Here is a 17,359-nt window from a genome sequence, read left to right on the forward strand (position 1 = left end):
TATAGTAGTTCTATTCTTGTCCATAGGAGAGGATAGACGTGTGTTTGTGAGCTCCCAGCAGGGTGGAGGCATGGCTTCTGACCCAGGTGGAGGGGAGGGAAGCTGGGCTGATGATCCAGGGGAAGCTCCCAGCCTGGAGTGTGGCCTGCAGCATGGACCTGATGGTTATGGAAACCTGGAAATGGTGGCTGGTGAGTCTTCTAAACCTGCTTGTTATGTTGCTGGACTGAGTGCTAAAGTTACAAGGCAAAGCATTTTTAAGCTGGAATTGCAAATCAGCAAATTAAAAGATGAAATTCAGAATGAGACTGATCCAAAGATAAAACTGATGAAAAGCGAGAGCCTGGGGGGGGCGTGGCTTGCTGGGGGTTAGGAGCGGGCCTGCGACGCATGAGCTCCTTCAAAATCCCTCATTATTAGCGGCATATTGCTTAATTTTTGGGAAGAAACCCTTCTAAACCTTATCTAAAGCGACCAAGAACATGACGCAGGATGAAAAAAACAGCTTTAATGAAGGCACAAATAATACCAAGACATGTGGACCTCAGCCGTGGCCTTGCTGCAGGCCTGCGCAAACAAGAGGAAAAGAGGCTGCACTCATCAGTGCTTTCAAGCCCCAGTCCAGTCCCATTTACAGGAAGACCCCTGGACACGCTCCCGTCCACAGCGACTCCCGCGCTGAAGTCCGCAAAACCTTCTAACACTAACGGTGCTACCTCCAGAGGTACTCCCAAAGCAGCGGCCTCGCCTTAGCAGGTGAAACTGAGGAGCAGGAGAGACACCGAGACCCCGCCCACAGCGCGCGGCAGCCCCGCTATCAAAGGGAAGAACCCGAACCCGGCTGCAGAAATCACCCCAGGTGAGTTCCCGTCGCGGGCGGTTCCTGCTCAGGAGTCACCGGGACGCTCCGCTCTGACGTCTCGGGCCGGCACGGCCTCTGAGACTGGACTCGGAGCCGCGGCCCGCCATGTACAGGCAGGGCCGAAGAACAGAAGAGACGGAACTCCGCCCGCAACTCCGCCCACAGTTAGTGGCGGCATCGCTCCCGGAGGAAGGAATACTGTCACAGCTGCAGGAGAATCATCAGGTGAGCTTTCACCGCAGGCGGCACCTACTCTAAAATCCCCGAGACCCTTTGCCCCAGCCCCCCAGACCGGCGCGACCTTCAAGAGCATAGCGGCGGCTGTGTCTATGCCGACGGGGAGCAGAGGAGAGGAAGAAACCCTGCCCACTACTCCGCACACAGCTTACAGCGATACTGCAGCTAGGGAGGCAAAGAAAAGGGCTGCCAGCCGTATACTAAACTATGATGCCCCAGAGTTTATGCCCCAATCCAGACCCCAGATGACAGAGGGGCTTAAGGTTAAAGGTCTGGGAATAATACCAGCCAGAACGGAAGGTGCACCACAATTAAATCGCCACCCACAAAATGCACAACTACAGAGACCCAACGACTGTTCCAACCAGGGGGGGGAGAATCCCATCACAGAGACATCATGCCCCTTCCCCAGCACGGAGGGGGGGACAGTTACAGAAAGACCCCCCCCCCCCACCCTCTGTAAAATCTTCAGACAGCAGTATGGAGGACTTTTCCCCTGGGAACTATGATCCTCCCCATTCGGATCTTTCACCAACCCCTCCTATGTCCTCAGCTCTGCTAGAAAGTCTGCAAAGAGACATAGTCTCGCTCAAATGTAACTTGGCAACTCTCGAAGATCATAGGCGTAGAAGCAACGTGAAAATCAGGGGAGTCCCGGAGTCTGTTAAAACCTCCCCACTTGAAAAACCACATTCACAAAATGATCTCTAAATTCTTTCCTGACATCAGCGAACCAAATATCATAGAAAGAGTCTACCGAATTAAAAAACCCTCGTCTCTTCCATTGGATGTGCCAAAAGACATTATTCTCTCCTTTTTCCCGGCCTGGGTCAGGGGTAAGCTATTCGACCTCTCCTCTGAAAAAGACTTCCTGCTCTCCCCATATGGCCATCTAATATTCTTCAGAGATTTGTCTAAAGACACTTTGAAAAAGCGACGAGATTTTTCATCTGTCACACGGGAGCTCCGGAGGTCCCATTTTGCTTATTCCTCTACTCTTTTGGTAAAACTCTTGTATGGGATTGTACATATTGCAACAGCGGAGGAGGGTATGACCTTTTTGCAGCGACATGGTCTGAATCCTTCTAGAGCCTCCAGTGGTCCTACTTGACTTGTAATCCCGTCCTATACATAGTAACATATATCCTTAATACGCTTATAAGTTACTAATATATTTCTTCCCAATAATTAGCTTTGATAATGAGCCAGACTTTTTTGCTGCCCACATAGTCATGGGGTCACCCAAGGGTGCTCCCGGATATGACAATATGTACCATACATCAAGCTTAAAGTTCATGACAAGCCTTCATATTCTAATACTTACTGGTTATCTAGTCGAATCTGCATAAAGCATCACTTATGTTTTTTTATAACCTACTGCGCTATTTCATTTTAAGCCACTATGTTTATACTAATCTACTATATGATCGCTTGTCTCCCCTATTGCTATAGGGATTCACTTTCCCCACCTCCATATCCCACCCTTTCCCCTCCGTCCCTTCCCAACTTATCCTTCCCGGTTGAAAGTTAAAATCCCAATAAAACGTTTGAAAAGAAAAGTGAGAGCCTGGATGACTGCAGACCAGAGCTGGCCATTCGGAAAGAAAACCTGGACAAAGATGTAAATTCTGTGCCCAGAAAGGTAACGTGGCTATGGAGTAAAAAAGGGGGATCCAGAGCCCAGAAGGAGAGTAGAAAAAGTTTAATTGGTAAAAAGGACATTAAAAATAAAACTCTGCACGGTGTGGAGCAAGGAAGTCCGGTAAGAAATGCAGCACTTATATCAGCTGTACAATGTGAGGGGTCTGAGGCAGCAGACAATGCTGGGATCTAAGGGTACCGTCACACAGTACCATTTTAATCGCTACGACGGCACGATCCGTGACGTCGCAGCGATCGTATGATTATCGCTCCAGCGTCGTAGACTGCGGTCACACGTTGCAATCACGGCGCTGGAGCGATGCCGAAGTCCCTGGTAACCAGGGTAAACATCGGGTAACTAAGCGCAGGGCCGCGCTTAGTAACCCGATGTTTACCCTGGTTACCAGCGTAAACGTAAAAAAAACAAACAGTACATACTTACATTCCGGTGTCTGTCCCCGGCGTTCTGCTTCTCTCCACTGTGTAAGCGCCATAGCCGGAAAGCACAGCGGTGACGTCAGACGTCACCGCTGTGCTCGCTTTCCGGCTGGCAGACGCTCACACAGTGCAGAGAAGCTGAGACGCCGGAGGACAGACACCGGAATGTAAGTATGTACTGTTTGTTTTTTTTACGTTTACGCTGGTAACCACGGTAAACATTGGGTTACTAAGCGTGGCCCTGCGCTTAGTTACCCGATGTTTACCCTGGTTACAAGCGAACACATCGCTGGATCGCTGTCACACACAACGATCCAGCGATGTCAGCGGGTGATCAAGCGACGAAAGAAAGTTCCATACGATCTGCTACGACGTACGATTCTCAGCAGGATCCCTGATCGCTGCTGCGTGTCAGACACTGCGATATCGTAACGATATCGCTAAGAACGTCACGAATCGTACCGTCGTAGCGATCAAAATGGTACTGTGTGACGGTACCCTAAGCCGAAGGAAATAACGGCCACTGTTCTGTTCCAGTCTGAGGTGGTGGCGCTGGCGGATCTGCAGCACTGGCTGAGCCGGCAGTGCATGGTGAGAAGTCATCCCGAGAAGATCTATGATGAGGAGCAAATATCGAATGGAGGGTATTCAGTGAAAATCCAGCTTCTACAAGAGAAAGGTGTAACTAGACATCTGCCGCACTCCTACCTGGGCTCAGAGAGGGGGATATGCTACTACCCCGGTCAGCCACGTCTGTGCCATAGATGTGGGGGCAGGCACCTCGCCATGAACTGCTCTCGTATCACGTGCTCATTGTGTGGACAGTCCGGGCATACAAGGGACACATGCACAGGACCCGTTATCTGTAACTTGTGCTCAGGACCCGGACATACGTTCTGTGATTGCCCATATGCAGAACATAACAAATATGGCCAGACCTCCTTGGAAATGACAGAAAAAGATGTCACCAGAGGTGCAGATGTTGTCAAAGAAGTTGGCACTGATGAGGTGATAAGTCATAGTAGCAGTCAATATGCTTCAAAGAGTGAGATATTACTAATGGATGCTGCACTACTAGGACCACCAGCCACTGAAGAAATACCTAAAGTACCACCAGCCAGGGCTAAACCACCATCAGCCATTAAAGTAAGATCTAAGCACTGGTCAGCCACTAAAGTAAGACATAAAATGCCAGTTACTAAAGAGAGACTTAAGGTGTCCAGAAAACCTGTTGCCAAACCGTCCAAGCTTCAGCCCAGCACATCTGTAGAAGCAGATAAACTGTCCGCAGTATCCACTGTGGATGAGGAAGGTTTTGTGACTATAAAAAGAAAAAATGCCTTTGTGGATTCTTCCAGAAAATTCACAACAGCCCAGAAAACCTCTGAGCCTCCATTGTTGGCAATAAGTCCTGGACGTTACAATGTACTGGGAGAAGAAGACAAACAAGAAGAGGCACGGATGGAGCAAGGTCCTTCATACACCATAGAACATGTCTCTGATGAGATGGATCCTGATCCTCCCGTGTCCACAAAGAGATGGGGCACTGCAGGTGACAGCAGTGGAAGGAGGAAAAAGACTAGAAAGTCTAAGTGATCAGGATGCGGCTGAGAATAAGCTCCATTAATGTGAACAGTGTGAGGACTGGTAGCCGGCGGCAGGCGATTTACCAGCGTTTGTCTGATGAGAGATCAGACATCTTGCAGGAGACGTATCTGAAGTGCAATGACCAGGTGTATGCAGCCAAGAGAGACTGGAGACTGGGTCCGTCATTCTGGTCCTTCGGGCTAGAGAGAAATGACGGTGTGGGGATCCTCTTTAATACCATGGATGTCCAGGTGGACAGAGTCCTGGAGATTTGTCCGGGCCGCTGTCTGTTGCTGGACTTTACATTGGATTCTATGCATTATAGAGCAATAAACATTTATGCTCCTCAGACTAGGAAAGAGCGGAGGGAACTGTTTGATCACATGAAGCCATATTGCTTTACCTCTAAAGTGTTTATATTGTGTGGGGATTTTAATAATGTATCTTGCAATGTGGATAGATCCAGCAGTCACAAGAAACTGCGATATGATGAGACGTTTCTTAATAAAATAATCCAGCAGGCCCATTTAGTAGACCCTTATGGTTCCTATTATACCAGGAAGACATACACATACCATAAGGGGGGTAATGCCAGCAGAATAGACCGGGTGTATATAAAGAGGGAGGCGAGATGTTCTCAGTACAGGATCAGCCTTCTGGAGTTCTCTGACCATTGTATGGTGAGTGTGACGCTTGATCTGGCCCAAGCTATGGTCTGTGGAAAGGGGTACTGGAAGGTGAATGGCTCTGTGATCCAAGATCCAGGGTTCAGAGAGGCCTTCACCACCTTCTATAATGATCGTAGGACCACCCAATGTATGTGTGATGACACAGCCGAGTGGTGGGAGACCATGAAAAGTGATATCAAGCAGTTTATTATGCGAGCAGCCAGGAAACATAGTAATATGGAGTATATGAGATACTCTGCCCTGAGACTGCACCTGAGCTGGCTATATAGCTGGATGAATGGCGGTGAGGAGGTGGACGGACGGAGCGTCGGCCATATAAAGCAGCGAATGAGGGAGCTGCAGTACCATCGCCTCAAGTCTCTCAAGGCAGAGGGACAGTTTGATAATTGGGGTGTTCATAACCCAGATCCCTTTATTGCCTGTAAAAACAGGGTCATTAATCACTGGCTTGTTGGATGAGAATGGGGTGGAGCAGTCACAGCAGGAGAAAGTCCACAAGATCATTGGTGATTATTATAGAGATCTTTATAAAGGGTCTCATATCAATAAGGAGGACATTAAAGCCTATCTGAAGGGGGTGTCCCTACCAACGCTAGATCCCGCACCGGCAGCTAGTATGGCCACTCCCATAACTGAGGAGGAGGTGTAGAAGAGCATTGACTCCTTAAAGGCCAACAAGAGCCCGGGGCTGGACGGCCTGACCAGCGAGTTTTATAGAGAGTTCAATGTCTTATTAGCTCCGGACCTGATGCAGGTCTATAATGATTGCCTCTCTGCAGGGAAGCTCTTACAGACCCAGTATAAGTCTGTTCTGGTTCATTTGGCAAAGAAAGGAAATCTAAAAGATATAAAGAACTGGCTTCCATTGTCTTTGCTGAACACGGATTCTAAAATTCTGGCCAAGATCTTGTATTATCGGCTGAGTTAGGTGGCGGGTGAGCTCATCATCGCCAACCAGACGTGTGGTGTGAAGGGTCGGACGATAGAGGACTCATTGATGTTGGTGAGAGAAGCTGTGACGTACATTAAGCAGCACCATGTGGGGGCTTATATTGTGGGCTTAGACCAGAGTGAAGCCTTTGATAGAGTCCATCATGATTACCTGTATCAAGTGTTGTTGCAGTATGGCCTCCCAGTGCGGTTTGTGCAATGGCTGCGGTTTCTGTATAAGAACATCACCACAAAAAGATGATACTCCCGGTTGGTTCAAAAAGTACAAAATATCTTTATTAAAGGGAACCTATCACCCCGTTTTTTTCGGTATGAGATAAAAATACTGTTAAATATGGCCTGAGCTGTGCATTACAATAGTGTAGTTTGTGGACCCCGATTCCCCACCTATGCCGCCGAAATACGTTACCAAAGTAGTCATTTTCGCCTGTCAATCAGGCTGGTCAGGTCGGATGGGCGTGGCTTCTTCCCCCAGATATTGCGTAGTTTTCCGTTGGTGGCGTAGTGGTGTGCGCATGTCCAACGTCCCCAATCCTGCACGGGGGGTGAAAATAGCAGCGATGTCCGTTATTCCATTGGTGGTCGGTGGGCGCGGCCATCTTCCTTTGGCCGCGCGTGCGCAGAAGCGGCGCTCTGCTGGCCGCGGCTTCAGGAAAATGGCCGCGGGATGCCGCGCGTGCGCAGATGGAGATCGCGGCGGCCATTTTCCTGAAGCCGCGGCCAGCAGAGCGCCGCTTCTGCGCACGCGCGGCCAAAGGAAGATGGCCGCGCCCACCGACCACCAATGGAATAACGGACATCGCTGCTATTTTCACCCCCCCGTGCAGGATTGGGGACCTTGGACATGCGCACACCACTACGCCACCAACGGAAAACTACGCAATATCTGGGGGAAGAAGCCACGCCCATCCGACCTGACCAGCCTGATTGACAGGCGAAAATGACTACTTTGGTAACGTATTTCGGCAGCATAGGTGGGGAATCGGGGTCCACAAACTACACTATTGTAATGCACAGCTCAGGCCATATTTAACAGTATTTTTATCTCATACCGAAAAAAACGGGGTGATAGGTGCCCTTTAATTAAAAACTAACAGACACATGTGAACAGGAATGAAGCAAACAAGCCATACCAATACAGGAATGCTGTGCAAAAACTAGGGAGCACGAATCCCCGGACATACACCACTAATTATAATATACCAATGCCTGGCCATCTATAATATCAATAGGCTATTACCACTAAAATAAAGACCAGTCCTCGGGGGGCTACCCATTGGCGCCATAATGACAAAGCATCGCCACACCTAATAGTACATTGTTATTACCTTGGGATGATGTGGTCAGGATGTCCAGGGAACGTGCGCCCACCCCAACGCGCTTTTCGGTGAAGCACCTTCGTCAGGGAGCATATGGTACAACACACGCAGTGAGTTTAAAAAGGCTGAGACCGGAAGTATGTGCAGCGTGAGCAGCTGGAAGTAATCCTCCGTTACCATGACAGCCGCGGCGCCGGCCGACAATCGCAACAAGGGCAGGAGGAGCAAACAGCGGAGCCCCACGTGATCACCACCACCCATCCCAAGTGCGAAAGCTGGCAAGGCATAGTGGTGATCTGCAACAGGGGGTAGGCGCAGCATCACGTGTAAATGACCAGAAGTTGTGGGGTATACCATGGCAACCATGATGCCGGCCAAACCAGCTTTGCGTGCAAGAGAAGCAATCACGGGGGCCCCACGTGACCACAGTCTCCAGACACGCGTTGCTGCGCACAGCAGACGTCACAGTGCCAGGCTATAATTGGAAGGAGGGTCCAAATGAATATGCCCATGGATTTAATAACAAAGGTAAATACACCCAGAACATAGGGAGACATAACATTACAATGCCCAAATGGATGTGCCCATAGATCAAATAACAGGAAATGGATACAACCAAGATGCAAGGAGGTATAATATTACAAATCAATAATAATCAGCAGATATATAGGTAAATAAATAAAGTCAGAGCCCTAATAACAAACTCAATTAAACCATAATCCACCTCTAAAAAATAAGATGATGCCTTACAGCTCGACAATCAAAAAATATTACAGCCAACAATATAAACCATATAGTCAAGGTGATCATATACTACATCCACCTGCGATGGAAAATACAGTATTCATATGGAGGTACCCCTCATCCCCAACCGATATTCAAAACCAATTAATCAAATAGTGAGAGAAAGTCCAATGAATCCCATACTCATATTGTTCTCCCACACATCAATATATATTCTCCACATATTAACATACATGAAATATACATAAAGATATAGGTTAGACATAAACATAATGCCATGTCTAATCATCTTCACATTTAATGGTATTCCACGAGTCCTCGTAGACCCTTGACTCTTGTATAGTAACAGGGCATAGTCCTTCTGATGATCAAAAGGGGCCAAGAGTCCGGACATCTTCTTCCTTGATCATAGACACGACACTATCCAGGCTCAGCCAGCAGCTAAATAACTATGCAAAATCTAAAACACAACAATAAAAACAAATATAAGAAAAAACAATAAAAACAAAAGCAACAGGACCTTACTGGGCCATGGCGACTAAAAAACAGCACGTCACAGTGATCAGAGGAAAGAGGCATAACTAATATTCTCATTCAATCCTTTTGGGTGGACTGTATCCAAGGTCCAGATCCATCTTGACTCTATTTGAGCCAGTCTTTTGAAGATTGCACCCCCCCCCCCCCCCCCCCGAATCCCAACCTCCAAGCTATCAATACCTCTAATCCTAAGGAGGCTGGCATCGCAACCATGATACCTCATAAAGTGGCGGGGTAATGTCTTTAACATGCATGCATCCTCACTATTGATTGCCGCAGTGATCCCCCTAACATGTTCCCTCACCCGCACTTTAAGCTGTCGTGTCGTCATCCCAACGTAGATTTTATTACACGGACAGAGTGCATAGTAAATCACATTCCTGCTAGTGCAGGTGATTGATTTTCTAATGGTAAACTGTCGAGATCCACTTGAATTGGTAAATGTGTCGCAACGATCGAGGTTTGGGCATGCAATACAGTGGCTGCAGGGCCTGCATCCATTTCTACCCGGCATGTTGTCCAAAAACGTAGTTCTTGGTTCACTAAAATAGTGACTATGGACTAACAAATCGCGTAAATTCTTGGATCGTCTGGCCGCAATGCCAGCCCTCTCCGGTAGAAACCGAGCGATTATCGGATCTGCCTTTAGGATATGCCATGACCTGTCCAAAATTCTTCTCATCATAGGAAACTGAGAGTGAAAATTCGTAACAAACCGGACAAGATCCTGGTCCTTTCTATCTCTGGACTCATAAAGGAGAGTATGTCTGGACGCATGTTTTGCCCTATTAAAGGCCTTTTTTATCATGCGGTTGCTAAAACCACGTTCAACCAACCTACCTTTCAGTTCCTATGCCTGTAACAAAAAATCACTCTCAGTAGAACACAGTCTCCGAAGTTGTAGGAACTGCCCAGTGGGGATAGACTGAACCATGTGGCTAGGGTGTGACGAGGAGGCATGCAACAAAGAATTTGTGGACGTTGGTTTACGAAATATATTTGTCTGCAACTCCCCATTAACATCACGTATTAAACGTATATCGAGGAATTCAATGCCATCCCTATCACTCGAATATGTTAGATAGATGTTATAATCATTATTATTTAGTGATGACATGAAGTCCCGAAGATGCTCACTTGATCCCTGCCAGATTATTAAGATATCAATGTACCGCGTCCATGAAAGGATGTGGCACATTGACGACACATCTGGCAAGGAGAGGTCCCTCTCCCACAGCCCCAGGAACAGATTGGCGTACGCCGGGGCAAAAGGAGCCCCCATAGCTGTTCCCTGGAGCTGCAGGAAGAAGGACCCCTTAACCCCTTCCCGACCTTTGACGCATACGCTGCGTCATGAAAGTCTGTGCCTTCCCGACCTATGACGCAGCATATGCGTCATGGAGGGATCGCGTCCCTGCAGATCGGGTGAAGGGGTTAACTCCCATTTTACCCGATCTGCAGAGACAGGGGGAGTGGTGCTTCAGCCCAGGGGGGGTGGCTTCACCCCCCCGTGGCTACGATCGCTCTGATTGGCTGTTGAAAGTGAAACTGCCAATCAGCGATTTGTAATATTTCACCTAAAAAACAGGTGAAATATTACAATCCAGCCATGGCCGATGCTGCAATATCATCGGCCATGGCTGGAAAACCTGAAGTGACCACCCCCCACCCCACCGATCGCCCCCCCAGTGCTCCGGTGCGTGGTCCGGTCCCCTCCGTCCTGTGCTCCGCTGCCCCGTGCTCCTGCCCGCTCCCCCGTCCTGCTGTCCGCTCCCCCCGTCCTCCGATCACCCCCCCTGTGCTCAGATCCACCCCCCCACCACCCCTTCATACTTACCGATCCTCCCGGTGTCCGGCCGTCTCCTCGCTGGGCGCCGCCATCTTGGAAAATGGCGGGCGCATGCTCAGTACGCCCGCCGGCCGGCAGATTCCTTACAGGTACATTTTGATCGCTGTGGTAGGTTCTACCACAGCGATCAAAATAAAAAAAATAATAAATAAACCCCCCCCTTTATCACCCCCATAGATAGGGACAATAATAAAATAAAGAAAATATATATATTTTTTTTTCCACTAGGGTTAGGGTTAGAACTAGGGTTAGGGTTAGAACTAGGGTTAGGGTTACGGGTAGGGTTAGGGTTATGGCATGTGCGGATTTGGCAGCGGATCCGCAGCGGATCGGCCGCGGATCCGCAGCGGATCGGCCGCGGATCCGCAGCGGATCCGCAGCGGATCGGCCGCGGATCCGCAGCGGATTGGCCGCTGCTCCGCAGCGGATTGGCCGCTGCGAATTCGTAGCAGTTTTCCATCAGGTTTACAGTACCGTGTACACCTATGGAAAACCAAATCCGCTGTGCCCATAATGCGGAAAATTCCGTGCAGAAACGCTGCGTTGTATTTTCCACAGCATGTCAATTCTTTGTGCGGATTCCGCAGCGTTTTACACCTGTTCCTCAATAGGAATCCGCAGGTGAAATCCGCACAAAAAAACACTGGAAATCTGCTGTAAATCCGCAGGTAAAACGCAGTGCCTTTTACTTGCAGATTTTTCAAAAGTCGTGCGGAAAAATCTCACACGAATCCGCTACGTGGGCACATACCTTTAGGGTTAGGGTTGGAATTAGGGCTAGGGTTGGAATTAGGGTTACGGGTGTGTTGGGGTTAGGGTTGTGGTTAGGGGTGTGTTGGGGTTAGGGTTGGGATTAGGGTTATGGCTACAGTTGGGATTAGGGTTAGGGGTGTGTTGGGGTTAGTGTTGAAGTTAGAAATTAGGGGTTTCCACTGTTTAGGCACATCAGGGGTCTCCAAACGCAACATGGCGCCACCATTGATTCCAGCCAATCTTGCATTCAAAAAGTCAAATGGTGCTCCCTCCCTTCCAAGCCCCGACGTGTGCCCAAACAGTGGTTTACCCCCACATTTGGGGTACCAGCGTACTCAGGACAAACTGGGCAACAACTGTTGGGGTCCAATTTCTCCTATTACCCTTGCAAAAATAAAAAATTACTTGCTAAGACATAATTTTTGAGGAAAGAAGAATGATTTTTTATTTTCACGGCTCTGCGTTGTAAACTTCTGTGAAGCACTTGGGGGTTGAACGTGCTCATCACACATCTAGATAAGTTCCTTGGGGGGTCTAGTTTCCAAAATGGGGTCACTTGTGGGGTGTTTCTACTGTTTAGGCACATCAGGGGCTCTGCAAATGCAACGTGACGCCCGCAGACCATTCCATCAAAGTCTGCATTTCAAATGTCACTACTTCCCTTCCGAGCCCTGACGTGCGCCCAAACAGTGGTTTACCCCCACATATGGGGTATCACTGTACTCACAACAAACTGGGCAACAAACATTGGGGCCCAATTTCTCCTGTTACCCTTGTGAAAATAAAAAATTGCTTGCTAAAACATCTTTTTTGAGGAAAGAAAAATGATTTTTTATTTTCACGGCTCTGCGTTGTAAACTTCTGTGAAGCACTTGGGGGTTGAATGTGCTCATCACACATCTAGATAAGTTCCTTGGGGGGTCTAGTTTCCAAAATGGGGTCACTTGTGGGGTGTTTCTACTGTTTAGGCACATCAGGGGCTCTGCAAATGCAACGTGACGCCCGCAGACCATTCCATCAAAGTCTGCATTTCAAATGTCACTACTTCCCTTCCGAGCCCTGACGTGCGCCCAAACAGTGGTTTACCCCCACATATGGGGTATCACTGTACTCACAACAAACTGGGCAACAAACATTGGGGCCCAATTTCTCCTGTTACCCTTGTGAAAATAAAAAATTGCTTGCTAAAACATCTTTTTTGAGGAAAGAAAAATGATTTTTTATTTTCACGGCTCTGCGTTGTAAACTTCTGTGAAGCACTTGGGGGTTGAATGTGCTCATCACACATCTAGATAAGTTCCTTGGGGGGTCTAGTTTCCAAAATGGGGTCACTTGTGGGGTGTTTCTACTGTTTAGGCACATCAGGGGCTCTGCAAATGCAACGTGACGCCCGCAGACCATTCCATCAAAGTCTGCATTTCAAATGTCACTACTTCCCTTCCGAGCCCTGACGTGCGCCCAAACAGTGGTTTACCCCCACATATGGGGTATCACTGTACTCACAACAAACTGGGCAACAAACATTGGGGCCCAATTTCTCCTGTTACCCTTGTGAAAATAAAAAATTGCTTGCTAAAACATCTTTTTTGAGGAAAGAAAAATGATTTTTTATTTTCACGGCTCTGCGTTGTAAACTTCTGTGAAGCACTTGGGGGTTGAATGTGCTCATCACACATCTAGATAAGTTCCTTGGGGGGTCTAGTTTCCAAAATGGGGTCACTTGTGGGGTGTTTCTACTGTTTAGGCACATCAGGGGCTCTGCAAATGCAACGTGACGCCAGCAGACCATTCCATCAAAGTCTGCATTCCAAAACGTCACTACTTCCCTTCTGAACCCCGACGTGTGCCAAAACAGTGGTTTACCCCCACATATGGGGTATCGGCGTACTCAGGAGAAACTGGACAACAACTTTTGGGGTCCAATTTCTCCTGTTACCCTTGCAAAAATAAAAAATTCTGGGCTAAAAAAATATTTTTGAGGAAAGGAAACACATTTATTATTTTCACGGCTCTGCGTTATAAACTTCTGCGAAGCACTTGGGGGTTCAAAGTGCTCACCACACATCTAGATTAGTTCCTTGGGAGGTCTAGTTTCCAAAATGGGGTCACTTGTTAGGGAGCTCCAATGTTTAGGCACACAGGGGCTCTCCAAACGTGACATGGTGTCCGCTAATGATTGGAGCTAATTTTCCATTCAAAAAGCCAAATGGCGTGCCTTCCCTTCCGAGCCCTGCCGTGTGCCCAAACAGTGGTTTACCCCCACATATGGGGTATCATCGTACTCAGGACAAACTGGACAACAACATTTGGGGTCCAATTTCTCCTATTACCCTTGGAAAATTAAAAAATCCTGGGCTAAAAATCATTTTTGAGGAAAGAAAAATTATTTTTTATTTTCACGGTTCTGCGTTATAAACTTCTGTGAAGCATCTGGGGGTTATAAGTGCTCACTATGCATCTAGATAAGTTCCTTGGGGGGTCTAGTTTCCAAAATGGGGTCACGTGTAGGGGAGCTCCAATGTTTAGGCACACAGGGGCTCTCCAAACGCGACATGGTGTTCGCTAACGATTGGAGCTAATTTTCCATTCAAAAAGTCAAATGGCACGCCTCCCCTTCCGAGCCTTGCCGTGCACCCAAACAGTGGTTTACCCCCACATATGAGGTATCAACATACTCAGCAGAAATTGCCCAACAAATTTTAGGATCCATTTTATCCTGTTGCCCATGTGAAAATGAAAAAATTGAGGCTAAAAGAAATTTTGTGTGAAAAAAAAGTACTTTTTCATTTTTACGGATCAATTTGTGAAGCACCTGAGAGTTTAAAGTGCTCACTATGCTTCTAGATAAGTTCCTTGGGGGGTCTACTTTCCAAAATGGGGTCACTTGTGGGAGCGCTCCAATGTTTAGGCACACGGGGGCTCTCCAAACGTGACATGGTCTCTGCTAGCGATGGAGATCATTTTTCATTCAAAAAGTCAAATGGCGCTCCTTCCCTTCCGAGCCTTACCATGTGCCCAAACAGTGGTTTACCCCCACATGTGAGGTATCAGTGTACTCAGGAGAAATTGTCCAACAAATTTTAGGATCCATTTTATCCTGTTGCCCATGTGAAAATGAAAAAATTGAGGCTAAAATAATTTTTTTGTGAAAAAAAAGTACTGTTTCATTTTTACGGATCAATTTGTGAAGCACCTGGGGGTTTAAAGTGCTCACTATGTTTCTAGATAAGTTCCTTGGGGGGTCTAGTTTCCAAAATGGGGTCACTTGTGGGGGAGCTCCAATGTTTAGGCACACGGGGGCTCTCCAAACGCGACATAGTGTCCGCTAAAGATTGGAGCCAATTTTTCATTCAAAAAGTCAAATGGCGCTCCTTTCCTTCCAAGCCCTGCCGTATGCCCAAACAGTGGTTTACCCCCACATATGAGGTATCAGCGTACTCAGGACAAATTGGACAACATCGTTCGTGGTCCAGTTTTTCCTTTTACCCTTGGGAAAATAAAAAAATTGTTGCTAAAATATCATTTTTGTGACTAAAAAGTTAAATGTTCATTTTTTCCTTCCATGTTGCTTCTGCTGCTGTGAAACACCTGAAGGGTTAATAAACTTCTTGAATGTGGTTTTGAGCACCTTGAGGGGTGCAGTTTTTAGAATGGTGTCACTTTGGGGTATTTTCAGCCATATAGAACCCTCAAACTGACTTCAAATGTGAGGTGGTCCCTAAAAAAAATGGTTTTGTAAATTTTGTTGTAAAAATGAGAAATCACTGGTCAAATTTTAACCCTTATAACTTCCTAGCAAAAAAAAAATTTGTTTCCAAAATTGTGCTGATGTAAAGTAGACATGTGAGAAATGTTATTTATTAACTGTTTTGTGTCACATACCTCTCTGGTTTAACAGAATAAAAATTAAAAATGTGAAAATTGCGAAATTTTCAAAATTTTCGTCAAATTTCCGTTTTTTTCACAAATAAACTCAGAAATTATCGACCTAAATTTACCACTATCATGAAGCCCAATATGTCACGAAAAAACAATCTCAGAATCGCTAGGATCCGTTGAAGCGTTCCTGAGTTATTACCTCATAAAGGGACACTGGTCAGAATTTCAAAAAACGGCAAGGTCATTAAGGCCAAAATAGGCTGGGTCATGAAGGGGTTAAATAAGAAATTGTGGGTGAGTGCAAATTTCTGTATAAGGAAGCTATAAGCCTGCCGCTGATTAATGGTCACTTGGCCGAGCCCTTCGCGATCATGTCAGGGGTGAGGCAGGGATGTTCTGTTAGCCCATTGTTGTATATCTTCAGTCTGGATCCTTTTCTCAGAAGGGTCCAGGATCAGACATTTCACAGGGCTGAGGTGCCACCTGCAGAGTATGGTGGAGGATGTAAAGTTCTGTGCCTATGCTGATGATGTGTCGGTTGTGGTATCTTTTAAAGATGGCTGTGTGGCTCTACAGCCGGGGATCACAGCCTTCTCCAATGTATTTAACTCCTCTGTGAACATGGAGAAGAGCGAGGCGCTGTGGTTGGGAGGTGACCATGATGTCTTCTCTGTGCCCTTCAGAACAATTCAGGGTCAGATAAAGATACCTGGGAGTTGTGTTTGGTGCTCTAGATGATGGGAAGGTGAATTGGGAGGAGAAGCTGGTGGTGTGTGAGTGGAAGGTGCAGAACTGGAAACATTGGAAGCTGACATATCTGGAGAAGATCCGCCTGCTGAAGACCTTCCTGCTCCCGCTCTTCCTCTATATCAGTGTGGTGTTCCCGGTGCCAGATACGCTGCTCCCTAGACTTACCAATGTCTTCTTTCACTTTTTGTGGCGTAACAGAGTGAATGTGGTCAGGAGAAACATTGTTTATCTCCCTCATAAGGATGGTGGTCTCTCCATGCCTTTTCCAGAGCTCTTCTTTAATCTTTTGTTTCTTATGAAGAATTTTTCGTTTTGTAAGAATTCTGAGAAGGTGCCATGGTCTTGTTTGTTTAAGAGCCAGATACAGCAGTTTGTGTCTGTGTGGTCAGTAGGGGACCTCATCAAGAGAATCTCAGGAAGAATAAAGAATAATGTTTCTTGGTATGGTGTCCACATAATAAGTAAGGTCATCAGATGGAGGATCCTGTATGATGACGTCAAGCAGCTCAGTAGAAAGGAGTTGTATAAGAATGTCCTGTCTTCTCACTTCAGTGTCCAGGTACAACTGAGGGGCGCCCCAAGTGTAGATGTAAAACAGGCTGCAAGAAACGTGCTCGATCCCAGAGTTCCTCCTCATATGAGAAATGTAGCGTGGCTGGCGCTCCATGGTGTAAAATGTACGTTAGGGATAATCTAAAGTGCAGGAATGTATCAGACAGATCCTGTCCCAGAGAAGAGTGCCCCCATATACTGGAGACGAGGGAGCATCTGCTGTAAGAGTGTCCCTTTAGTATGCAGGTATGGGAGTCTGTGTCCTTGTCCTTAAAGTTACCATACCTGGTGAGACAGTCATATGGTCAGCTGCTGTACGGAGACTTCCAGCCTGAGCTCAGGGCGTATAACAGGAGCTCACTGTATATAATAAATGTGGTGACCATCTACCATCTGTGGTGTGCGCGGTGCTGCCTGCTCATCAATAAGGAAGTCCTGTCCTGTGACACTGTCAGGTATAAGATTCTAGAAAGTCTCAAGGCTGTATATAAGAAGGATATGAAGAGGAACCCGGGCAATGTGACCTGGAGGAACATGCATGTATCGGGATTTGTCAATGCTATCGTGTAAA

The 17,359-nt window shown here is 47.2% G+C and overlaps 1 protein-coding gene across 1 annotated transcript in view; it reads left to right on the forward strand.

Moving 5' to 3' along the window:
• The window catches only part of PCP4L1 (Purkinje cell protein 4 like 1), a 97,275-nt gene that overhangs the window by 61,897 nt on the left and 18,019 nt on the right, over positions 1-17,359 (forward strand). The window contains exon 2 of the mRNA XM_077260537.1: positions 27-191. Within this exon, the coding sequence (XP_077116652.1) occupies positions 111-191 (81 nt within the window). The 5' untranslated portion in view covers positions 27-110. The remainder of the gene's footprint in view (positions 1-26; positions 192-17,359) is intronic.

This window comes from Ranitomeya variabilis, chromosome 1, assembly GCF_051348905.1.
Source record: "Ranitomeya variabilis isolate aRanVar5 chromosome 1, aRanVar5.hap1, whole genome shotgun sequence".
Taxonomy (NCBI): Eukaryota; Metazoa; Chordata; class Amphibia; order Anura; family Dendrobatidae; genus Ranitomeya; species Ranitomeya variabilis.